Here is a 26,932-nt window from a genome sequence, read left to right on the forward strand (position 1 = left end):
TTCTACTTCTAGTTCACGATTGTTTTAATTGGTGACCAGATTTTGGCATATGACCAAAACCTGAATTTGAATCTTTCAAATTACTGTCATCAAGGATCACAGTCTTGGCTGTTTAGCTCTAACTGCCCCTGCTTCGCACCCAGGAGTGTGGTAGGGCTGTAGTTCCTGTGAAGTGTCTCCCCTCATTGGGTACAGTCATTTGTAGGCCTCTCCCACACTCTTGAGCCTCACTCTCATACTGCAGCATCTCTCTCAAGCCGTTCATATCCTTTTAAAGCAAAGCCAATCATTTTGAACTGATTTCATTTTGAATCATTTCAATTTACTCAGTCCAGAAGAGGAAAAATCAACCCTGGTCCCTGTTCCTGGTCACTCTCAGTTCATGGTGTAAGTTGATGATTTGGATTTAGTCCCATGTGGAAGTTGGGGTGAAATTCGTAGATGATGCCAAAACAAGATATATTGTTCATTCTTTAGGAGACTAAAGGAAATTTCAATTTGTTGTTGTGAAACTGAGGGAGCAGACTTAAAAGACAGATTGATGTGCGGTAATATATTTGGTTAAAAAAAATGACAATTATACTGTGGTGGGAACTGGGCCCAAAGCTGGCACATGTTTTTTTTTTCTTTATTCATTCATGGGATGTGGGCATCGTGGGCTGGATCAGCATTTGTTGCCCACCCATGAGGGCACTTAACAGTCAACCACATTTTATGGGGATTAAGATTAATAAAGCTTTCCAAATAAATCATGAATATATAGATTCTAGAACATAAAAGCTAAGAGGTAAAACTTGAATAAAACTAAAGTCAGACAGATATATACAATTAGCCTACACACCAAAAGGATGTACAGGTTTCAGAGAGAGTGCAGCACAGATTCACCAGGATGTGGCCTAGTGTGAAAAATACAAATATAAAGAAAGACTTGAATTATTGAGTGGGTTTTTTTTGTGGTTATAACACAGATTACAACAATATAAACAAAGGCTTTCATTGATATAGCAACTTTCATGATCGCTGGACATCTCAAATTGGTCAATGAAGTACTTTTACAGTGTAGTCACTGTTGTAATGGAGAAAACGCAGCAGCTAATTTGGGCACAGCAAGCCCCCACAAACAGCAATGTGATAATGGTCAGATTATCCTTTTTTCTGTTGGTTGAGGGATGACTATTGGCCAAGCCACCAGGGATAACTCTTCAAAAATAGTGCTGTGGGCTCTTTTATGTCCACCTGAGAGGATAAATGAGATCTCAGTCCAAAAGACTGCCGTACTCCCTCAGTAATGCATTGGAGTATCAGTTTTTATTTTTGTGCTCCGATTCTGGAGGGGACTTAAACCCCAAACCTCTGACTCAGAGGAAAAGGTGCCAGTCGAATCACAGCTGATGAATAGGTTACTGAAATGTTAAAATTCTAAAAGGTGTCAGGCTGGATGGAAATGGACAATAGTTCAAATGAGGGGCCATGAGTTTTAGAACAGACAATAGGAGAACTTTCCTGTAGAGAGCTGCAGCTGTGGAATTCACGTCTATAGTTAGTGGCTTATACACCACCTATGATAACATTCGTTGATTGGATAGGCAGATCAAGGGAAATGGGGGAAATATATGGAAGCCGGGCACATAAATGTGATGAGGATCATTTGCTCCTTGGGGGGGCAGAAATTGACATGGATTGGTTGGGCCTTAACATTTTACTGTACTTTGTCCAACAAGTTTAGATTGTGGATATTGATAAAGTAGTTTAATTCTGAGTGTGTGTGCGTGTGTGATGAATGTGTGTATGTGTCTATATGTGTGTGGAGAATGAGGTTAGAGGAGTCTCACCTTTGATCTTGCTTGATGATGGTCATCTGCGGAACATACAAGTCACTTGGAAGTAAATTGGCTATTTTGTGCATATATCACTAAACTCTGACCAGTAATTTATGTTGAGATTTACTTTGTCTAAGTGGAAAACAAAGAAGAATCCAAGAGTTGCAGATAACCTTTGTTAATATACCTTGGAGTTTCTTCTGGATCTTGTCACAGAAACCGGGATTCACTTGCTACCATCTCCTCCCAGAATTGGTGGGTGACTGTGGGCTCATTTCACTGACTTTGAGGAGAATGGAATAGCGTTTAATTACAAGTGGCTGGACTGGCAGCCTTCATTCCATTGAGTTTATTTCTTGGAGACTGCCCCCTGCTTGTGATCGAGGAGTTGAGTCCTTTGGGTTCTCAGGATGAGCATAGCGTTTGGAATGAGCCCATACTCCTTTAGTGTCTTGGACTGGTCGTTGTAGACTTGCTGTGGGAAGGTGCTGATAATGTCGTAATCAACCTCCTGCTTTCCCCTGCAAAACATCAAGCGTCAGGCAAAATCTTAAAGTCCCAGCAGTCAAGGAATGAATCTCTGGTCAATTGGGCCCAGGGACCAGCTCTACCCGTTGAATGATAACTCCATGGACTTTACAAACCTCTTCATTGTAGGGGGAAGAGATGACTGAGGCCAGTGCAGTGGGAAATGGTGCCAGGAGAAATTCTACAGTTTTTAGGTACTGGGAATGGGATGGTGTGGTGGGTCTTGATTTCAACAGGGTGAATGTATAGGTACTGTATCTGTCATTCGCAGCTCAGTGGCTGCTCCCTTGCATCACATTCAGATGGTAACGGGTTCAACTTCCGCTGCTGAGATTGCAGCACAAAATCCAGTTGCATTTCCCACCATACGACAAAGTCTACATTTCAGGAATACTTCCTTGGTTCATCCTGAGGCTGTGAAGGTGTGATGTAAAGGCAAGTCCTTTTTTTGGTTTGAACGAAAGGAGTGTAGGTGTCAGAATGTGTGCAGAGTCTGGGTTTCCACTTGCTCTCATTATTCATGCTTGACTGAGACCAACAAAATAATTAGCTCAGCAGAGAGTTTGCATTGACAAGCTGACTTTGCTTGATTGACATTAAAGAACATAAGAATTAGGAGCAGGAGTAGGCCATCTGGCCCCTCGAGCCTGCTCCGCCATTTAATGAGATCATGGCTGATCTTTGTGGACTCAGCTCCACTCTCCAGCCCGTACACCATATCCCCGAATCCCTTTATTCTTTAGAAAGGCATCTATCTTTTTCTTAAAAACGTTTAAAGAAGGAGCCTCAACTGCTTCACTGGGCAAGGAATTCCAGAGATTCACAACCCTTTGGGTGAAGAAGTTCCTCCTACACTCCGTCCTAAATCTACCTCCCCTTATTTTGAGGCTATGCCCCCTAGTTCTGCTTTCCCCGACCAGTGGAAACAACCTGCCCGCATCTATCCTATCTATTCCCTTCATAATTTTATATGTCTCAATAAGATCCCCCCGCATCCTTCTACACTCCAATGAGTACAGTCCCAGTCTACTCAACCTCTCGTCATAATCTAATCCCCTCAACTCTGGGATCAACCTAGTGAATCTCGTCTGCACTCCCCCCAGTGCCAATATGTCCTTTCTCAGGTAAGGAGACCAAAACTGAACACAATACTCCAGATGCGGCCTCACCAACACCTTATACAATTGCAGCATAACCTCACTAGTCTTGAACTCCATCCCTCTAGCAATGAAAGACAAAACTCGATTAGCCTTCTTAATCGCCTGTTGCACCTGCACACCAACGTTTTGCGACTCGTGCACCAGCACACCCAGGTCCCTCTGCACAGCAGCATGTTTTAACATCTTACCGTTTAAATAATAATCCATTCTGCTGTTATTCCTCCCAAAATGGATAGCCTCACACTTGGCAACATTGAATTCCATCTGCCAGACCCTAGCCCATTCACCTAACCTATCCAAATCCTTCTGCAGACTTCCGGTATCCTCTGCACTTTTTGCTTTACCGCTCATCTTAGTGTCGTCTGCAAACTTTGACACATTGCACTTGGTCCCCAACTCCAAATCGTCTATGTAAATTGTGAACAACTGCGGGCCCAACACTGACCCTTGAGGGACCCCACTAGTTACAGGTTGCCAACCAGAGAAACACCCATTTATCCCCACTCTCTGCTTTCTGTTAGTTAACCAATCCTCTACCCATGCTACCACTTTGCCCTCAATGCCATGCATCTTTAGTTTATGCAGCAACCTTTTGTGTGGCACCTTGTCAAAAGCTTTCTGGAAATCCAGATATACCACATCCATTGGCTCCCCGTTATCTCCTGCACTGGTAACGGCCTCAAAAAATTCTACCAAATTAGTCCGACACGACCTACCCTTTGTGAACCCATGCTGCGTCTGCCCAATGGGACAATTTCCATCCAGATGCCTCGCTATTTCTTCCTTGATGATAGATTCCAGCATTTTCCCTACACCCGAAGTTAAGCTTACCGGCCTATAATTACCCACTTTCTGCCGACCTTTTTTAAACAGTGGTGTCACGTTTGCTACTTTCCAATCCTCTGGGACCACCCTAGAGTCTAGTGAATTTTGATAAATTATCACTAGTGCGTTTACAATTTCCCTAGCCATCTCTTTTAACACTGGGATGCATCCCATCAGGGCCAGGAGACTTGTCTATCTTTAGCCCCATTAGCTTGCACAGTACTGCCTCCTTAGTGATTTACAATCATCTCAAGGTCCTCGCCTATCATATCCTTATTTCCATCAGTCACTAGCATGTTATTTGTGTCCTCCACTGTGAAGATTGACCCAAAAAACCTGTTCAGCTCCTCAGCCATTTCCCCGTCTCCCATTATTAAATCTCACTTCTCATCTTCCAAAGGACCAATATTTACCTTAGCCACTCTTTTTTGTCTTATTTATTTGTAGAAGCTTTTACTATCTGCTTTTATGTTCTGAGCCAGTTTACTTTCATAGTCTACCTTACTCTTCTTTATGGCTTTTTTAGTAGCTTTCTATTGTCCCCTAAAGACTTCCCAGTCCTCTAGTCTCCCTCTAATTTTTGCCACTTTGTATGTTTTTTCCTTCAATTTGATACTCTCCCTCACCTCCTTAGATATCCACGGTCGATTTTTCCCCTTTCTACCATCTTTCTTTTTTGTCGGTATGAACCTTTTCTGAACACTGTGAAAGATCACTCGGAAGGTTCTCCACTGCTCCTCAACTGCTTCACCATGAAGTCTTTGCTCCCAGTCTACCTTAGCTAGTTCTTCTCTCATCCCATTGTAATCGCCTTTGTTTAAGCACAAAACACTAGTGTTTGATTTCACCTTGTCATTCTCCAACTGTATTTTAAATTCCACCATATTGTGGTCGCTCCTTCCAAGAGGATCCCGAACTATGAGATCATTAATCAATTCTGCCTCATTACACAGGACCAGATCTAGGACCGCTTGTTCCCTTGTAGGTTCCATTACATACTGTTCCAGGAAATTATCCCGGGCACATTCTATAAACTCCTCCTCAAGGCTGCCTTTACCAACCTGGTTAAACCAATCGATATGCAGATTAAAATCTCCCATGATAACCGCTGTACCATTTCTACATGCATCCGTTATTTCTTCGCTTATTGCCTGCCCTACCATCCTGTTACTATTTGGTGGCCTATAGACTACTCCTATCAGTGACCTTTTCGCCTTACTATTCCTGATTTCCACCCAAATTGATTCAACCTTGTCCTCCATAGCACCAATATCATCCCTTACTATTGCCCGGATGCCATCCTTAAACAACAAAGCTACACCACCGCCCTTACCGTCCATTCTACCCTTTCGTACAGTCTGATACCCTTGGATATTTAACTCCCAGTCGTGACCATCTTTTAACCATGTTTCAGTAATGGCCACTAAATCATAGTCATTCACGATGATTTGTGCCATCAACTCATTTACCTTATTTTGTATACTACGAGCATTCAGGTAAAGTACACTTGTGCTGTTTTTTTATGTCTTTGTTATGAATCCTAACACCTTGATCAGTAACTTTTCGCAATTTATTTTTCCTCTTACCCTTTCTCATAATTTTCCTTGTCTTTGAACCCATATCTCTACATAATAACCTGTCACGTAACCTGCTGCCTTGATCTCCATTAACCATTATACTGTCCATAGCTTTACACATCCCTTCCCCCCAACTTGCTAGTTTAAAGTCCTTGTGACCAACCTATTTATCCTATTCGCTAGAACACTGGTCCCAGAATGGTTTAGGTGAAGACCGTCCCAACGGTACAGGTCCCTCCTGCCCCAGTACTGATGCCAATGCCCCATGAAATGGAATCCCTATTTCCCGCACCACTCCTTTAGCCACGTGTTAACTTCTCTAATTTTCTCAACCCTATGCCAATTGGCACGTGGCTCGGGTAGTAATCCAGAGATTATAACCCTGGAGGAAATAAATTCTTTCCGTGATCTCTTTTATCAATGTCTCTCTGTTTATTTGGGCTAGATTAAGAGGTGTGAAGCCTCTGTTATTGATACTTTAATGGTCTGTTTGACATGTTATAGGTTGTAGGAAGAGCTGCTACGTTTCTAAATTGATGTTTTTTCACAGCAGTTTCACACATGCCATTGTTATTCTATGGCTCATTGGTTATGTATACAGTGCATACTAGGTGAATGGACATGGAAGGTGTATGTGTTGGCATTGAATTGGAACCAGGGGCCATGTGGAGTAGGTTCGGGGTGAGCTGGTGGGAGGATTGTGGGTTAGAGGGCCTATCTGCTTTATTACAATGGGCTTGAAGTCCCAGAAAACTGAAGCGGGCCTTCTATTCAGCTCACTGCCCCTTCCCGAGTGAAAATTGTGTGTGAACTATCATGCGCCTTTCACAGGAAAATATAGAGGTTAATGCTGACAATTGTACTCCTGTGTGACACAAGGTAAAAGTAGTAATGTAATGCTGGAAAAGCTTCACACATCCAGACATAGAGATGACAACATCTTAGTAGCATCAGCAGGTCCCAATATTTTGCATTAAATGAGATATCATAATGTCTTGGGGACTGATTTTTAGATGCCACATGCAGAATCTTTGCCCTTCCACTTATCCATTCACCACCCATCTGTCAGGATATGGCCTTGTCCATTACCCTCACAACAATAGACTGTCATTGCAGACGATTCTAATTCAGCGGGAGCAGGCCAGAAGGGGCATGTGCACTTAAGAGCACAGCATGCCATGTTCACATGACTGGAATTTATGCCAAGGCCACTCAGCATTCATGTGGCATCTCCCCCTCCACCCCAACATCAGCTATAAGGGGCTGGTTTAGCACAGGGCTAAAGAGCTGGCTTTTAAAGCAGACCAAGGCACGCCAGCAGCACGGTTCAATTCCCGTACCAGCCTCCCCGAACAGGCGCCGGAATGTGGCGACTAGGGGCTTTTCACAGTAACTTAATTTGAAGCCTACTTGTGACAATAAGCGATTTTCATTTCATTTCAGTGCTGAACTACAGAATCAGATTCCTGCATTTTAATGCACAAAGTTAAGGTGACCCAAGGACAATTGTTAATTATCATGTCAGAATATTGCAGAGGACAGGTGAGAAAGGAGCAGGAAGGCCAGCACCCCACTTCTGTGACCAGGACCTGTAAAGGTTTTGTCAAAGCGGTGTAACAAAAGAAGGGATATCATGTACCAAGGTGAAAGAGGAAATCTTGCAGTGTAACCAAGTGAGCTAGGCAGGTGATTGCAGCCACTGTGAGTACAGCAGGTGGCTACCAGGGTGTCTCGGGGTCTAGATAGACAACCTGCTGCACTCCGGCAAGGTGGGTTGTTTGGCAGAAACATACCCAAATGTCCCTGCAATGGATGACAGCTGAATGCTGCACCTGTTGGGCCACACTTACAAAAATGTATGTCCAAGACACTCATGTAGGTCCAAGCAGTTATGAGTGTTGATCTGAATGACCACTGTGATCCACCACCACCTTGATGAGCTTTGTCCCTGTTGCAGGACACAATGGGATTCCATCACTCAATGTTGTACTTGCAGCAGAAGAGGGTTCACAATGTCAGAGATGGCTTGGACTGGGGATGGATGAGTGAGGCTCAGAAAAGGAGCTGGCCATGGATATTGTGAGGGTGCCAGCTGAGCTCATTATTGGATACAGTGAATCATCCGTAGGAGGTGACAGAGGTGGTGCTAGAGGCACTTTCGATCATGGTGTCAATGCTGGAGGTGTTGCTGTTGATGCACTAAGCAACATGGGGAAGTAGATCTGAGGGGGACTGTGATGAGGATTCCGCCGTGAGGGTTGAAGGCACTGGCTTGGACCCCCACATATGCTTTCAAAATACTTTGTCCTTACTTGCTTTTATTTCTCACATAGGTCCTATCGCAGTTACTCACCACTACCCCCTCACTCCCTGGACCAGATCATCCCTTGGGCATCAGGAGGAGATAGGATGTCCTAGGAAGCACTGTCGCATCTGATCAGCCCAACTCCACCAACACAGATGCAAGCACATTGGAGGGATATAGCAAAATGGTGAAGGGAACCATACCAGAGTACAGGAGCAGGTGACATCTGCACATAGTATCCCTTAGAGGGGGGCCGGCAATTATTTTTATTCCAATTAAGGGGCAGTTTTAGCATAGCCAATCCACCTACCCTGCAGATCTTTGGGTTGCGGGGGAGAGACAGACCCAGACACGGGGAGAATGTGCAAACTCCACACGGACAGTGACCCAGGGCAGGGATCGAACCCAGGTTCTCCATGCTGTGAGGCAGCAGTGCTAACCACTGTGCCGGGAGTGACGGCAATCATGATGATACTCTAGACTTTGAGGTAGGGTCTCGGGAGCACAGTACTTGGCGCAGCAGCAGCAGATGTGCATCTATGGCAGAGTTCCTGAGGCAATGCAAGCTCACACACTTTTGAATGGAGGGTCCAGCACAGTGATGGATCAGTGCTGGGACCTTTGCTGTTCGTAGTATATATAAATGATTTGGAGGAAAATGTAACTGGTCTGATTAGTAAGTTTGCAGACGACACAAAGGTTAGTGGAATTGCGGATAGCGATGAGGACTGTCAGAGGATACAGCAGGATTTAGATTGTTTGGAGACTTGGGCGGAGAGATGGCAGATGGAGTTTAATCCGGAAAAATGTGAGGTAATGCATTTTGGAAGGTGTAATGCAGGTAGGGAATATACAGTGAATGGTAGAACCCTCGAATATTGACAGTCAGAGAGATCTAGGAGTACAGGTCCACAGGTCACTGAAAGGGGCAACACAGGTGGAGAAGGTAGTCAAGAAGGCATACGGCATGCTTGCCTTCATTGGCCGGGGCATTGAGTATAAGAATTCAAGTCATGTTGCAGCTGTATAGAACCTTAGTTAGGCCACACTTGGAGTATAGTGTTCAATTCTGGTCGCCACACTACCAGAAGGATGTAGAGGCTTTAGAGAGGGCGCAGAAGAGATTTACCAGAATGTTGCCTGGTATGGAGGGCATTAGCTATGAGGAGCGGTTGAATAAACTCGGTTTGTTCTCACTGGAAAGACGGAGGTTGAGGGGCGACCTGATAGAGGTCTACAAAATTATGAGGGGCATAGACAGAGTGGATAGTCAGAGGCTTTTCCCCAGGGTAGAGGGGTCAATTACTAGGGGGCATAGGTTTAAGGTGAGAGGGGCAAGGTTTAGAGTAGATGTACGAGGCAAGTTTTTTTACACAGAGGGTAGTGGGTGCCTGGAACTCGCTACCGGAGGAGGTGGTGGAAGCAGGGACGATAGTGACATTTAAGCGGCATCTTGACAAATACATGAATAGGATGGGAATAGAGGGATACGGACCCAGGAAGTGTAGAAGATTGTAGTTTAGTCGGGCAGCATGGTCGGCACGGGCTTGGAGGGCCGAAGGGCCTGTTCCTGTGCTGTACATTTCTTTGTTCTTTGTTCTTTGATGAGCTTTACCTTGTTTCAGGGGCTTAATCGCATGATCTCTAATAATGGAAGAACGGCCAATCTCATGGCGACACACATGCTTCATCACACCAGGAGCTGGCCATTCTGCAGTAAGACTTTCACACTGGTAGCAGAACAGTGGCTGGAAAGGACAACTGCAGGCCCCAGCAGCCAGCCCCATCTAACCCACTCTGAAGGTGGGTGAGGGGGGGCTTAAGGTTCTGGGAGCATTTCAACCCCCCTTTCTGATGAAGTTCAGGTGTGCGGGCCTATGGGTGACCTCCCCTTTCCACCATTGTCTGAGGAAGCAGTAAAGGATGAGGGGGCTGAGATGTACTCTGAATCTTTCCTCACCCACCTTGGGTTATCTTTCAGGCGGGCTTGATGAAGTTGACTGCTAGGGTGGAGCAGTGATATCTTCCAGTCACCATTGTGCCAGGAGTGCCCCTGTTGTGGGTACACAGTTCCTCATGCACATCTTGGAAATCAGTACTCATACTATGAATGGTCTACTCCAAGCTACGAGTTTGCCTTCAGCACCTTGCCGGGTGTTCAGCCATGATGTTGCATGTGTCTGTCCATTAGATTTGCTGCTCCCTAATGTTGGAGTTCATGCAATCGAACCCTCGAGACAATTAAGGCCTGTGAATGGCCTCCCCATGACGCCGTCAACAGAGGTCCTTAAGTGGGCACTTAACCGGCCTCACTCCACAGGACGGCGATCTCACTCATGCTGGGGCCACGACAAGCCGTCAGGCAAGTCCCTCATTCAAAACCACTCAGTGCCCGATTGCTGGCGACACTGAGAACCAAACACTGCCCTCCCCCAAACACATTTGCTGCCAACAAGCCCCCACCCCACCCCAAACCCCCACCCCCACATCCTCCTTGCCACATGACCCCTACCTTTGACCCATTCCCCCCACCATCACTCACCTCTGGCCCGGAATCTAGTGATGATTCTAGGCATTGAGTGGCCGTAGTATTGGTAGCAGCCACCCACCTCCTTGGTGGAACTGACATTCAATGGAGCTGCCATTCTGATTGGCTGGCAGGCCCTTCACCCCCAAGGTCCTTGTTCTGGTGGAGATCTATGGTTGACCTGGATGGCTGAATGGAAGAAGCTGAGGCAGGCCTATCTGAAGAGAGGTAATGGAAGGCTCTCCCCAACTCACTAGCCAGTGGCTGAAACACCCATCACTAGTCATATACTTTCATCAATGGATGTGGTGGTCTGGCATTGTACACTAATAGCATCAATTGGCAGGTAACCAAAAAATAGCTGTTTTACCAATGGCAACGGAGACCTCAGCCAGAAATCCATCTCTTGGCTACAGTATAAATGCGAATGGTGGGGTTATGCATCCATGGCAGTGAAAAGCTGGTTCATTATCCAGACATTCAGAGAATGTAGTAGTCCACCAAGGATTTTGGATGTGGAGGGTCATTCCAGCACTTGTCCATTCATAGATTAATTTCAGGAAGAATGGTGATCTGATTTATTGATAAGATGCAGCCCATCTGGCGTAGTTCCACCCCGAGTTCGAAAGGGGGTCAGATGCACACATGTCAGGATGCTACATGTCTTTGAGTGAAGCGTGCATGTGTGGGATCTCCCATATGATTGAAGCCTCTGTTCTTCTGATTGGTAAAAACCATAGGTTGACAAGGAGCCTCGGTGAGTTGCAGCACACCATGTTGTATGTGTTGATGTATCGATAACATTAGGATCCTGGCTCAATGCCTCAGGGGAGTAAGCAACGGCCTCCTTAATGGGTACCATTTATCCCCCAGAAGTCAACCAACCAGTGACTTTGGGCTGGAAATGTTGCGGCAGATGTGACTGCCTCAGCGTGTAAGAGTCATTGCAGCCGTGCAGAAACGTGCAGGACACGAGCAGGAAGGCCTTATTGTGGCCACTCACTACCTGGACGTTGATGGAGTGGAACGATGATGGAGTGGAATGATTTTCTGTTCACAAATATTTCTTTACTGCTGCATTGGTGCCCTTCCAACAACGTGGGTATAGTTTACATCTTGAACTTGTGGAAATATGGAAATGGAGGTGAAGCGCATGGAAGTTAATATATTCCCCCACTTGAGCAAAGAGTGCATCGGTGACTTCCTGTTGCTCTCTGTGGTGGCTCTGTTAACTCTTGGTCACACATTATTGACACGTCATTTATTGCCTGTATGGGGGATGGTGCCAAGCCCATTTCTTCCACTTGCTTCCTTTGCTACATATTCTTCATCCAGCGAGCTTGGCTGTTTGTCATTTCTCCCACTTGGCTGCCCAAGGCAAGGAATAATCCCGAGGGGCCTCGCAGATATGACCCTCCCAGTTCCACAAACCCCCACCTCTCATTTGTGGTCTGGGACAAACGTCTAACTGTGAAATGAAACTTCTGTCTTCAAAATGTAACTCTGCTGTACTCTGCACAAGGGAAACACACCTTTTACGAGACCTTCAGGAGCTCTTACGACTTGTTCATAAAGTTGTCATTCACACCCTGGGTTTAATCACATGCAGCAAGGAAACTCGCATCTCATAGAATCATGAAATCACTACAATGCGGAAGGAGCCCATTTGGCCCATCAGGTCTACACCGACCCTCTGAAAGGATACCCTACCATGGATCAGGCCCCTTAACCCAGTAACCCCAGCACAATTGCTTCACAGCTCCAGGGTCCCAGGTTCGATTCCGGCTTGGGTCACTGTCTGTGCGGAGTCTGCACATCCTCCCCGTGTCTGCGTGGGTTTCCTCCGGTGCTCCGGTTTCCTCCCGCGGTCCAGGGATGTGCAGGTTAGGTGGATTGGGCATGATAAATTGCCCTTAGTGTGCAAAATTGCCCTTAGTGTTGGGTGGGGTTACTGGGTTATGGGGATAGGGTGGAGGTGTGGGCTTGGGTAGGGTGCTCTTTCCAAGAGCCGGTGCAGACTCGATGGGCCGAATAGCCTCCTTCTGCACTGTAAATTCTATATTCTAACTTAACCTTTTGGATACTAAGGGGCAATTGATCCCGGTCAATCCACCTGACCACATCTTTGGACTGCAGGGGGAACCGGAGTACCCGGAGGAAACTGAGTTGTACCATTCGCAATCGTGTTGGTTCGTCTGTGTAGCAGAGTACCCATTTTGCGCGTTTTTCGAGGCCTCCCGAGGCCTTGTGCGCGCCAAAAACGACGGCAACACTGAGGAGCGTAATGCCCAGGTGCGCTCGACGCAAGACCGAACTGCGCATGCGTGGTGGCGCAACGAACGCCATGACGTCACGATGTGCGGCAACGGTGGAGCCGCACATTTAAAGCGCCAATGTCCCGCAAGAACCCGACAATGCCTCCGCTGTGGCAAGGTGGGCCACTACGCTGCCTGCTATCGAGCAGCTCAACCTGCCAATGTTCCCCAATTCCGACAACCTCGCAGGGACGTGCGGACCATTCAGCCTCCTTACTACGAGTCATGCCCAGACGATATCCAGACCAGTGACACAGACGACCAGGCGCCTTCCATGTTGCGGTCATTGATGGGAACCGAATGTCTCCAGCCAGGACCCACCAGCCGATGCAAGTTTACACTGTCAATCCGGGTGATGAATGGTGTGCCACCCTAACGGTCAGCCGATCACCGATAACATTCCGTCTGGACACTGGCGCCTCCACCAACCTCATAGCATGGTCAGCCTTCTACGCCATGAAGGTCAGACCACCAAGGTCAGACCACCAATTCGGCCGTCCCGTTGCAAGATGGTCGACTACAACGGGAACGTTATCCCAGCTATGGGATCCTGCCAGCTCCAGATTCGAGATAGTTGGATCATCAAAGGACTCCCTGTTAGGCGCACAGGCATGCAAGGCTCTCCACCTCCTGCAACGAGTCCACGCTCTGTCTCCAGAAGGCACATCTGACTTCCCGGATGCAGAGTTCAGGGCAGAGCTCCAATCGCTCCTCGCCCACAACCAGGAGGCATTCGAGGGCATGGGAACACTGCCCTACACCTACAGAATTCGGCTCAAACTGGACGCCACCCCGGTTATTAACGCACCACGCAGGGTCCCAGCGCCACTCAAAGACCGCCTCAAGCAGCAGCTGCAGGATCTCCAGGACCAAGGGGTCCTATCCTGGGTCACGGAGCCCACGCCATGGGTCAGCTCCATGGTGTGTGTTAAGAAGCCCTCCGGCGAGCTCCGGATCTGCATTGATCCAAAAGACATCAACAGCAACATAATGAGGGAACATTACCCCATACCCAAACGGGAAGAGATCACGAGCGAAATGGCCCGGGCTAAAATCTTCACAAAACTGGATGCCTCAAAGGGTTTTTGGCAGATCCAACTGGATCCGTCCAGCCGAAAGCTGTGTACCTTCAACACCCCTTTCGGCAGGTTCTGCTATAACAAAATGCCATTTGGCATCATCTCGGCATCCGAGGTCTTTCACAGGATCATGGAGCAAATGATGGATGGCATCGAAGAGGTGCGCGTCTACGTGGATGACGTCATCATCTGGTCCACCACACCACAGGAGCACATCTATCGTCTCCAGCGCGTCTTTGCGCGCATACGCGAAAACGGCCTGCGTCTCAATCGAGCCAAGTGTTCTTTCGGCCAAACCGAGCTGAAGTTCCTGGGGATCACATTTCCCGGTCAGGGGTCCGTCCGGATGCCGGCAAGGTGAGCGCCATTACAGCCATGCCGCAGCCGGCAGACAAGAAAGCAGTGCTACGCTTCCTAGGCATGGTCAACTTCCTGGGGAAGTTCATTCCCAACCTTGCCTCCCACACGACAGCTCTGCGCCACCTCGTCAAGAAGTCCACGGAGTTCCAGTGGCTACACACACACCAGCAGGAATGGGAGGAGCCCAAACGTAAGCTCACCACAGCACCGGTACTGGCGTTTTTCGACACATCTCGTGACACTAAAATTTCGACTGATGCCAGCATTGGGGCATTGGATGATGGCATTGGGGCGGTGCTCCTACAGCGGGATGACACTGCGTCATGGGCTCCGGTCGCCTATGCCTAGCGGGCCATGACCCCCACAGAACAGCGCTACGCACAGATCGAAAAGGAGTGCCTGGGCAAGGTCCATGACTACGTGTATGGTCTCCCCCGGTTTACCGTTGAGACTGACCACCGCCCCCTGGTCAGCATCATAAATAAGGACCTGAACGAAATGACCCCTCGCCTCCAGCGCATCCTACTTAAACTTAGGAAGTATGACTTCCAACTGGTCTACACCCTGGGAAAGGACCTTATCATTGCGGATGCCCTATCCAGAGCAGTGAGCACACCGCCAGATTCGGAGGGGTTAGTCTGTCAGGTTGAGGCGCAGGTGGCTTTCACATCGGCAAATCTGCCAGCTGACGACTCCAGTCTGGCCCGTATTCGCCGAGAGACTGCGGCTGACCCCCTTCTACAACGAGTGATGTGCCACATGATGGGAGGGTGGCTCAAAGGGCAGTGCCCGCAGTTCTACAATGTCCGAGACAACTTGGCCGTCATTGATGGTGTCCTTCTAAAGCTGGACCGGATTGTGATTCCTCACAACATGCACAAGCTGGTCCTCGACCAACTACACGAAGGCCATCTGGGGGTCGAGAAGTGCAGACGGAGGGCCCGAGAGGCGGTATACTGGCCGGGCATCAGTGATGATATTGCCAATATGGTGCTCAACTGCCCCACCTGCCAAAGGTTTCAACCGGCGCAACCTCCTGAGATGCTTCTGCCCCATGAGCTGGTGACGTCCCCCTGGGCGAAGGTGGGTGTGGACCTCTTTCACGCGCTCGGCAGCGACTATGTAATCGTCATTGACTACTTTTCCAACTATCCAGAGGTCACACGCCTGCACGATTTGACGTCGTCCGCTGTCATAAGGGCCTGCAAAGACACCTTCGCTCGCCACGGCATTCCGATGACTGTCATGTCGGACAATGGGCCCTGTTTCGCCAGCCAGGAATGGTCATCCTTTGCTGCCTCGTATGGTTTCACACACGTGACGTCCAGCCCTCTGCATCCCCAGTCCAATAGAAAGGCGGAGAAGGGCATTCACATCGTCAAGCGGCTCCTCTGCAAGGCTGCTGCTGCCGGATCGGATTTCTGCCTAGCTCTGCTGGCCTATCGCTCGGCCCCACTAGCCACTGGCCTCTCACCAGCCCAGCTGTTGATGGGTCGTGCCCTCAGGACCACTGTGCCTTCCATTCTGGCACCCACAGCCAACCATGCTCCGGTACTACACAGAATACAACAGCAGCGCGTTCGCCAGAAGAGGGCATATGACACACGGGCAACTGATCTTCCCGCCCTGGCGCCTGGGGATGACGTCCGCATCCACCTACCAGAAGGTGGCTGGTCAGCACCTGCCGAAGTTCCCCGATGCGTGGCTCCCCGCTCGTTCCTGGTACGCTTGCCTGATGGATCCATTCGTAGGCGTAATTGCCGGGCTCTTCACCTACTTCCACGCTCGCTACGGGAACTTACACCGACACCGTGCCCTCCTGTTGTTCCTGATATCGACTTTGTGGAGCTGCCTGCCATCATGACACTTCCGTCATTGCCCGTGGCCAGGCCCATTCCTCAGCCGGTGGTTCCAGACCCACCCTTGAGGCGGTCAACCCAAATTCGTCGCCCACCTACTAGACTGGACTTGTGAGACTGTTTGTACATTGAACTCATAATACCACTGTGTTAATATGTTTCTGTTCTTATCGTTACAGGAATTTGTTTTGTCGTTCAACATTTCCCCGTTCTTTGTTTATGGTACAACCTTGTTGTTATGTCGCACCCGACATCGCCCCTTGTATATAGTTTAGCCCCATGTACATGCTGTAGATATTGCACACACACACATTTAGCTACACTCAGTACACATCTCTATTTATGACCACATAGGCACATGTTCTTGTAAAAAAAAGGGGATGTCATGATATTCAGGTAAACATCATAGCACATACATACATACTGATGGACAGATCAACGGACCAATCAACACACAAACATGACAGCCAATCACAGGGAAGAGCATACACAGTACAAAACAGGGAACACGACACTTCCTGAGCACTCGAGCAGGAGACAGCTCAGGGCACAGAGCTCATAGCAAGCCACTCAGACATCCACCATGTTCTGAGTGCCACTACAAGATAGAATTAGGAATAGGTCCACAGATTCAAGGGTTATGATCGAACCTCATACCACTGTAAATGGATGTTTGAAATAAAACTGAGTTGTACCATTGTGTTGGTTCGTCTGTGTAGCAGAGTACCCAACACTTCACTCTGCACTACTAAATATCCTGCCAGATTTGTGCTCTATGCACTTTTGAATCACATCCCATTCCCTTTCCCCCTCCGGCCAAAACGTTCAGGAATGGGGGTGGATTTTCTGAATCGGGGTCCCGGCCGCCATTCCTAAAGGTCCACAAAATCTTCCAGACTCCATGAAAATCTTGGCCACCGTCTCAGAATAAAGGGTCAGCTATTTAGAACCGAGAGAAAGAGAAACGTTTTCAAGCAAATGGTTATGAATCTTTTGAATTCGCTACTGCAAATGTGGATACTCAGTGATTGTGCATATTTAATTAGAGATTGACAGATTTTTGGATTGTAAAGGAATTTAGGGAAAAATTGGATGTTGTTGGAATGTGTTGCTGAGATCGAAAATCAGCCATTCCTTACTGAATGGCAGAAGAGGATCAGGGGGATTCAAATGATCTACTTCTGATCCTATTTTACACATTCTTAGGATCACCATTAAGTAGCTTAGTTTTAATTTTAAGGTTATAACCGCTCATTCTGGATTTCCACAAAGGAGGAAGGTTTCTCACTATCTCCCCTATTAAATCCTTCAGTCACCTTAAACACCTCAACTGAGGCAGCACGGTAGCACAGTGGTTAGCACACTTGCTTCACAGCTCCAGGGTCCCAGGTTCGATTCTCGGCTTGGGTCACTGTCTGTGAGGAGTCTACACTTTCTCCCCGTGTGTGCGTGGGTTTCCTCCGGGTGCTCCGCTTTCCTCCCACAGTCCAAAGATGTGCAGGTTAGGTGGATTGGCTATGATAAATTGCCCCTTAGTGCCCAAAATTGCCCTTAGTGTTGGGTGGGGTTACTGGGTAATGGGGATGGAGTGGAGGTGTGGGCATGGGTGGGGTGCTCTTTCAAAGAGCCGGTGCAGACTTGATGGGCCGAATGGCCTCCTTCTGCACTGTAAAGTCTATGATACCTATGAACTGGATTACCCTTTAAATTTACTAAACAAGGCCATTCAGGTTTGGTGGTCACAATCTAATTTCCTGTTACCCCCGGGGTGATGTTTATGTTCTGATGCCCAATGCCTCCCAGCAGTTAGTGGAGGATCCAAGGATCACGCATTGTCAACCCCTTACCTGTTCTGATTGAGGTAAGTGCGAAGATCTCCAACTGTCTCGTTGAAAAGCATTTTAACAATGTACGTCTTCTCTCCATTCTCTGACTTGATCCGGAGGGTGGATATGTTTCTCGATGCTGGCCGATTCTCTTCACTGAAATTCAGCCTGTGATAAAGAAAAAAAACTGAGAACTTTGTGATGCCAACGGGAGCATGAAATAAACCCTAGACATGTCACATTGCACCAGGGCATTGGCACACAGAACACTGGAGGCTGGACAATGGGAGAGAGTGATCGAGGTATTTTAAGGATGTGAATCAATAACTGGAGGACATAAATTTGAGGTAATTGACAAAATACCCCAAGCGAAGATGAGAAAATATTTTTATAGGGCCTTACAGGAAGAAGGGTGGGACAAGTTGGACAGCTCTTTCAAGGAGCTGGCATAGGCATGATTGGCAAAATGGCTTCCTCCTGTGCTTCAAGATTAATTTGTAGGTGTGATGAGATCAGAAGTCCATAAGACATCGGAGCAGAATTAGGCCATCAGTCCATCGGGTCTGCTCTGCCATTCATTGAGATCATGGCTGATCTGATACAATCCTCAACTCCACTTTCCCGCTTTATCCCCCATAATCCTCGATTCCCTCTGATTAAAAATCTGTCCGTATCAGCCTTGAACATACTGCAAGAACCAGCCTCTACAACCTTCTGCGGTAAAAAGCCACAGATTCACCACCCTCTAAGAGAAAAAAAATCATCCTCTTCGCTGTCTTAAAACTCCTTGCTCTGAGATTGTGCCCTTTGGTCCTGGACTCTCCCACAAGGGGAAACATCCTCTCAGTATCTACCCTGTCAAGCCCCCTGAGAATCCTATATGTCTTAAAAAGGTCACCTCTCATTCTTTTTAACTCCAGTGAATACAGCCCCAACCTACTTAACCTCTCCTCATAGGAAAATTCCTCCATACCTGGGATCAACCTAATGAATCTTCTCTGGACTGCCGCCAATGTCAGTGTATCTTTCCTTAAATAAGGGGACCAAAAGTGCTCACAGTATTCCAAGTATGGTAGTATAGTATTAGGAGGACTTTCCTATTTGTATACCCCATTCCCTTTAAAATAAAGACAAACATTCCATTTGCCTTCCCTATGACCTGCTGGACCTGCATGGAAGCTTTTTCTGATTTGTGCACATGGATCCTCAAATCCCTTTGTTCTGCAGTTTTTTGCAGTCTTTCTCCAATTAGATAATATTCAGCTCCTTTATTCTTCCTACCAAAGTTCATAACTCCACTTCCTGTGTTATATTCCATTTGCCAGGTTTCTGCTCACTCACCTAACCTGTCTATATCCCTCTGTAGACTCTTTCTGTTACCACCACCTTCTGAAGGGCAACTTCGGGTGGGCAATAAATGCTGGCCTAACCTGCTACCCCACATCCTGTAAATGATTTTTTAAAAAATCCCTACCACCTGCCTTCCACCTATTTTTGTGTCATCTGCAAACCTGGCAATAATACGTCCACTTCCCTCGTCCAAGTCATTAATATTGTTATGGCCCAGGGTTTAGAGAACCCCAAAGTGTATCATGGAGTTCACCTGACCCACAACTTTTAATAGATTGTGGTATGGGGAGCACACGGCCCACTCTACAGGTGTGGTACAGCAGAAATGGAAAAGTATTTTTTAAAGCAAAACAATGTTTATTCTATTAACTCAAGTTAACCTTTTTAAAACAAACAGTGAACATCTTAGCAACCATCAATTCAAATACAACCCCCAAAGAATACAACACTAAGTAATCCTTTATGTTTTTCTTTGAACATCCAGAAGACAAAACAAAACTTTTAACAGAAGCACATCGGGTTAAAGTCACTACAGAGAGCAGATATTAGTTTTAAATCACCAAAGGATCGATTTAAATTCTTTAGATTACAGAGAGAGACTCTAATACACCTTCTGGCTGTGACTGCAACTATCCAACTCTGAAAACTAAACTAAAACACACCCTGCAGCAAGCAGCCTAAAACAAAAGTAAAAAGCTGACAGACAGCCCAGCTCCACTCACACTCTGACATCACTGATGAACACCCATTTCTTAAAGGTACTCTCACCTGACACCTCCCCCCAAGAAAATAAAATAAACCATCAACTTCAAGATGGTTCATTTTTCACCTTTTCACTATCCTTTAAGAAATGCACACAGTAAATACACTTTTTTGTTTAAAAAAACAAACTCAAACAGGTTAAATAAAATAGTCCATTTTTTTTTTCTTCCTCCAACTGAAATCCTTCTCGATTGATAGTCTCTTTGAACAAGAAGGTTTCTGCACGATTCGTTCATTTCTCTACGCTTCGGCATTTCTCTTTAAAGTCAGATACTTTAGTTCAATCTGATCACAGAGTATCTTGTAATTCTCCAACATAGGAGCATTGCTAATCACAGCTTTCAGGCAGTCAAATGCATGTTGAAACTCCACTGAAATTTTGACGTTTCTTCAGCAAGTCCATCAGTGGAGCAACCACGCTACACAACTTTTCCACAACTGTTCGATCAAATCCACTCATGCCAAGAAATCGCATTATTTCCCTTCATCTTGAGGGTATTGAAAACTCCTCAATAACTGTTGGTTTCACATCCCGTGTGACCATTCGACCCTGTCCAATTGTATGGCCAAGGAAAGTGACTTGGGCCTTTCTAAATTCACTTTTGGCTAGGTTTATCACCAAACCCGCCTCCTGAAGTCGATCGAATAATTCCATCAGATTTCATAGATTTCATAGAATCTACAGTGCAGAAGGAGGCCATTCGGCCCTTCGAGTCTGCACCGGCTCTTGGAAAGAGCACCCTACCCAAGGTCAACACCTCCACCCTATCCCCATAACCCAGTAAACCCCACCCAACACTAAAGGTAATTTTGGACATTAAGGGCAATTTACCATGGCCAATCCACCTAACCTGCACATCTTTGGACTGTGGGAGGAAACCGGAGCACCCGGAGGAAACCCACGCACACACGGGGAGGATGTGCAGACTCCGCACAGACAGAGACCCAAGCCGGAATCGAACCTGGGACCCTGGCGCTGTGAAGCAATTGTGCTATCCACAATGCTACCGTGCTGCCCCACGTTTTAAATGTTCTTTCCATGTCTGGCTGAAAATTACCAGATCGTTGATGTATACCGCACAATTGGGTAATCCTGAAATGACTTTGTTAATTAACCGTTGAAATGTGGCTGGGGCATTTTTCATGCCAAATGGCATAACTTTGAATTGGTATATACCATCTGGAGTCACAAAAGTTGAAATCTCCTTCGCCCTTTTGGGTAAAGGTACCTGCCAGTAACCTTTAAGTGAATCCAGTTTGGAAATAAAAGCTGATTGTCCCACTTTCTCAATGAAATCCTGCAAACGTGGGATAGGATAAGAGTCCATTCTTGTAACTGCATTAACCTTTCTATAGTCCACACAGATCCGTTGGGTACCTTCTGGTTTATGTACCATCAATGTGGGTGAGCTCCATTGGCTGCAACCCACTTCAATTATGCCGTTTTTAAGCATACTCTCAATCTCTTTGTTAACCTGTGCAATTTTAAAGGGTTAAGTCTGGATGTTGTTTGATTGGAACAGCATTTCCCACATCTACATCATGTATAGCCATTTTAGTACTTCCCAATTTATCTCCACAAATATGTCCATGGGATATCAATAACACTTTCAGGTCAGTTTGTTTTTCCTCTGGAAGGTAACTCAACAATTTATCCCAATTTTTAAGAACATCCTCATTTTCCAATTTAATTTGAGGTATGTCAAATTCACAGTCATCTGGATTTGGTTTGTCACTTTGAGTTAGAATCATTAAAACCTCCTCCTTCCCTTTCAAAGTGCCTTTTTAACATATTCACATGACACACTCAGTGAGTTTTCCTTCTATCCGGCGTTTTTACCACATAATTCACCTCATTTCATTTCCTTTCAATCTGATAAGGTCCACAAAACCTTGCTTTTAAAGGTTCACCTACCACTGGTAACAACACTAAAACTTTATCTCCACTGGCAAAACTACGAACTTTGGATTTCTTGTCCGCTACCCGTTTCATCACATTTTGTGCAACTTTTAAATGGTGTCTAGCCAATTCACCTGCTCTGTTTAATCATTCCCTAAAATTTGACACGTAATCCAATAATGTAATTTCCGATTTCTCACTCACCAATTTTTCCTTAATCAATTTAAGTGGTCCTCTTACCTCATGACCAAAAATTTGTTCAAAAGGACTAAATTTTGTTGATTCATTGGGTGCATCCCTAATTGCTAACAGTACGAATGGAGTTCCTTTGTCCCAATCCTCTGGATAATCGTGACAATAAGCCCTCAACATTGTCTTTAATGTCTGATGCCACCTTTCTAACGGTTCCTGCGATTCTGGATGGTACAGTTGATTTTAATTGTTTTATTCCTAAGCTATCCATAAATTCTTTGAATAACCTTGAGGTAAAATTCGATCCTTGATCCAATTGTATTTCTGTGGGTAGTCCATATCTAGTAAAGAATTTAAGTAACTCCTCCACAATCTTTTTAGCTGTAATATTATGTACTGGGATGGCCTCTGGTAGCCTAGTTGACACATCCATTATAGTCAAAAGATATTGATTCCCACTTTTTGTTTTAGGAAGGGATCCTACGCAATCAATTAGGACCCTTGTAAAAGGTTCCTCAAATGCTGGAATGGGTATTAAGGGCGCTGGTTTTATCACTGCTTGAGGTTTCCCTATCACTTGACATGTGTGACATGATTGACAAAATTTAACTACATCTTTATGTAGTCCAGGCCAAATAAAAATGTTTTTGTATTTTAGCTTGAGTTTTTCTGATTACAAAATGACCTCCCACTGGTACCTCATGTGCAACTCGCAACACCTCCTTTCTATACTCTACCGGCAATACTACTTGATGAACTTCTGCCCACTTTTCATCCGCCTGCATATGTAAAGGTCTCCATTTTCTCATCAAGACATCACTTTTACGGTAATAACACTCTGGTATACACTCAGATGCCCCTTCTGTATACGCTTTCTGATACATCCGTTTTATTTCTACATCTTTCTGTTGTAACTCCGCCAATTTTCCTGAACTAAAAATATCCGCCTCATCCTCCACCTGTTCTTTTTCAACCATCTGATCAAAAATAGTTTCTGATAATTGCACTTCAACGTCATCTTCACTCTTTGATTTCTCCTCTTGTCTTAACATGTGACTTTGCGACCTTGTTACTACACAATCCGGAAAAAATCCCAGGATATTCGTCCTTCAATACTTCAGTTGTCTGATTTTCCACTGGCTTATCAACCACAGTAGGCATCACTCCCACCTGCGATCCAGCTATATCATTACCCAAGATAAACTGTATTCCTGGACAAGATAGTTTCTCTGTTACTCCTACTACCACTTCACGACTCTTCACTGGACTTTCCAACCTTACCTTATATAATGGAACACTACTCCTCTCACCCTGAATTCCACATATTAACACCTTTTCTGGCAACATTCTTCCCAAACTACATAACTCCTCATCTCTTACCATTAAAGATTGACTAGCTCCCGTATCTCTTAAAATTGTGGCTTCTTTACCTGCTCCTCCTGATACACATGAGTAAACTTTACCCACACAAGTAAATTCTTTAAAGAGATCTGGCACCTTCTTATCAATCACCACTTGATCAGGCTGTGCAATCTTTTGCACCTCCTTCGCTTCACTTGGGCTTTCCTTTACCACTTTAACAAACCCCACTGTCTTATCCTGTTTTACCACATCAGCCTTTCCAGTGCTTTTCTTCAACCACCAACACTGACTTTACATGGCCCAGTTTATTACAGTGAAAACATTTGAAATTTTTCATTTATTTTCCACCCTCCTAGATTTCATTTTTAATCTGAGGTACACTCTCCTGATTATCTCCCATCAGATCATCTTTACCACTTGAGTATTTCTCATGTCCCCAGTTTTTAATCCCTCACAGGCTGAAACTGAAGTCGGAAACCAAGCTTTGATTTATGAACTAATTCATAATCATCTGCCATTTCTGCTGCTAACCTCGCAGTTTTAACCCTCTGCTCTTCCACATGAGTTCTCACTACATCTGGAATTGAACTTTTAAACTCCTCCAAAAGTATAATTTCTCTGAGAGCTTCATATGTTTGATCTATTTTCAAAGCCCTTATCCACCTATCAAAATTACTCTATTTGATCCTTTCAAACTCCATGTATGTTTGACCAGGTTCTTTCCTTAAATTCCTAAACCTTTGTCTGTGGGCTTCAGGCACTAGTTCATATGCACCTAAGATGGATTTCTTCACCTCCTCATATGACCCAGATACCTCCTCCGGTAGTGATGCAAACACTTCACTAGCTCTACCTACCAGCTTTGTTTGAATCAGTAATACCCACATGTCCTGTGGACATTTCATTTGTTTAGCCACCTTCTCAAAAGAACTGAAAAAGGCTTCTACCTCCTTCTCGTCAAACCTTGGCAATGCTTGGACATATTTAAATAGATTCCCACCAAGCCTTCGACTTTGACGCTCTTTCTCACTATCCTCATCACTATCATCCAACTGTACGTTTCCCTTTATGCCTGCCAATTTTAACTGACTGTCATGTTTCATGGCCATTTTCTGAAGTTCAAACTCTCTCTTTATCTTTTTCCCTGATCTGTATCTCCCTTTCTCTTTCTTTTTGTTCTGCTAGGGCTATTCTTTCTGTTTTCCTTTCTTCTCTCTCTTTTTCCTCTCTCTCTCTTCCTTTTTCCTCTCTCTCTCTTTCGTATTCAAGCTGCTTTAATTCTTTCTCATGTTCCATTTGTTTAATTTGTAACTGAATTTTTGCCATTTCCAATGAGTCAAACTGTAACTCAGGCAACTTTAAACGCTTAGCCACTGCCATAATGACCTTATCTTTTCGCATTTCGTCAGCTAATGTTAACTGCAATGTTTTTCCCAAATCTAACAGTCTGCTTTTAGTCTCTGTCTGTAAGGTACTGCGTTTGACCGTCTCCACCCCCAAAAACTTCAGAGCCTCTGAAAGAGCCATTGTCCACAACACACTCCCTACTTAAACTAAAATACCACACCTGAAAAGCACCCACAATTTGCTCACTCCTCACTGCCTTTAAGTTCACAAAGCCAATCCAATAGATAGACTTTTATGACCCTCGAGCCCCCAATTTGTTATGGGCCAGGGTTTAGAGAACCCCAAAGTGTATCATGGAGTTCAACTGACCCACAACTTTTAATAGATTGTGGTATGGGCAGCACATGGCCCACTGTACAGGTGCGGTACAGCAGAAATGGAAAAGTATTTTTTAAAGCAAAACAATGTTTATTCTATTAACTCAAGTTAACCTTTTTAAAACAAACAGTGAAAATCTTAGCAACTATCAATTCAAATACAACCCCCAAAGAATACAACACTAAGTAATCCTTTAAGTTTTCCTTTTAACATCCAGAAGACAAAAAAAAAACCTTTTAACAGAAGCACATCAGGTTAAAGTCACTACTGAGAGCAGTTATTGGTTTTAAATCACCAAAGGATCGGTTTACATTCTTTAGATTACAGAGAGAGACTCTAATACAATTTCTGGCTGTGACTGCAGCTATCCAGCTCTGAAAACGAAACTAAAACACGTCCTGCAGCAAACAGCCTAAAACAAAAGTAAAAAGCTGACAGGCAGCCCAGCTCCACCCACACTCTGACATCACTGATAAACACCCATTTCTTAAAGGTACTCTCAGATGACTATATATAGAAAGTAATTGTGCCCGCAGCACGGATCTCCGTGGCACTCCACCATTTACAGGTTGCCTGTAATGTCCTGAAAATGCCCTCTTGTACCAACCCTCTCTCTCTTCTGTCAGTGAGTGGAACAAATCCTTTACAGTTCATGACACCCCTAGCACAGGATCCCAGATTTTTCCTCTTGCTCACACCCATGGGAATCAAGTTGTCTCTCTCCCCCTGCCCCCTTAGCAGTGACTTCTGTACCTCTCTCTCAGTTCTGCAAGAATTGGAGTTTCGATCAGGACCGTATTGTCATCTGATGGACTGGAAGGTACCTGTGGGACCTGTAGGATGAACCAATGAAATGAGTTAGAACGAGGCTGCTCTCGACCCCATGTCTGGATCCAGAATCTCATTCCTGTATGGAGATACATCTCCTAAACTCCAATAACTAGGATAATATTGTGAACAGTGGGCTGCTGCAAATATCCTACAGAGCAGGCGAGCAGCTGTGGATTATTCAATGCTCACTGGGCAGATACCAGCTCCACAGCTCTGGGTGGATGGAGTGTGATCTCAAGAGAAGGCCATTCTCAACATCTTAAAAAGTATCATGACACCTTGAGTTTATTCGAAAATAATTTCCTTCAATTCCCCCGAGAGATTCTTGTTTATCATTCCATCGGACATTTTCCTCATCGATTCTACCCTCCTTTCCCACTCTGTCTTGCATCTGCACAGGGCAGTGTGGAGCTTGAAAGTGGCTTCAGGTTCCTTTGTAATGATGCCCCCTTGGGAAACCTGCTTTTGCTCAGTGTTTCGCTATTTAAGAAACCCAATACTGCTTCTAATACGATTTATAATCAGTGCCTGATGATCAACACCAGGTGGCAGCAGATACACACTGGTCACTTGTGGCATGGTAGCATAGTGGTTAGCACAGGGTCCCAGGTCCGATTTCCGGCTTGGGT

At 45.7% G+C, this 26,932-nt stretch overlaps 1 protein-coding gene across 2 annotated transcripts in view; it reads right to left on the reverse strand.

The window, feature by feature from the left end:
- Positions 1 to 588: 588 nt before the first annotated feature.
- ubxn11 (UBX domain protein 11) overlaps positions 589 to 26,932 on the reverse strand; it is a 175,293-nt gene continuing 148,949 nt past the window's right edge. For both annotated transcript variants that reach the window (XM_072501011.1, XM_072501012.1), the window contains 3 exons: positions 26,226 to 26,305; positions 18,203 to 18,349; positions 589 to 2,341 (listed from right to left, as the gene is read on the reverse strand). In XM_072501011.1, the coding sequence (XP_072357112.1) occupies positions 2,170 to 2,341; positions 18,203 to 18,349; positions 26,226 to 26,305 (399 nt within the window). In that variant the 3' untranslated portion in view covers positions 589 to 2,169. The remainder of the gene's footprint in view (positions 2,342 to 18,202; positions 18,350 to 26,225; positions 26,306 to 26,932) is intronic.

This window comes from Scyliorhinus torazame, chromosome 1 (genome assembly GCF_047496885.1).
Source record: "Scyliorhinus torazame isolate Kashiwa2021f chromosome 1, sScyTor2.1, whole genome shotgun sequence".
Taxonomy (NCBI): domain Eukaryota; kingdom Metazoa; phylum Chordata; class Chondrichthyes; order Carcharhiniformes; family Scyliorhinidae; genus Scyliorhinus; species Scyliorhinus torazame.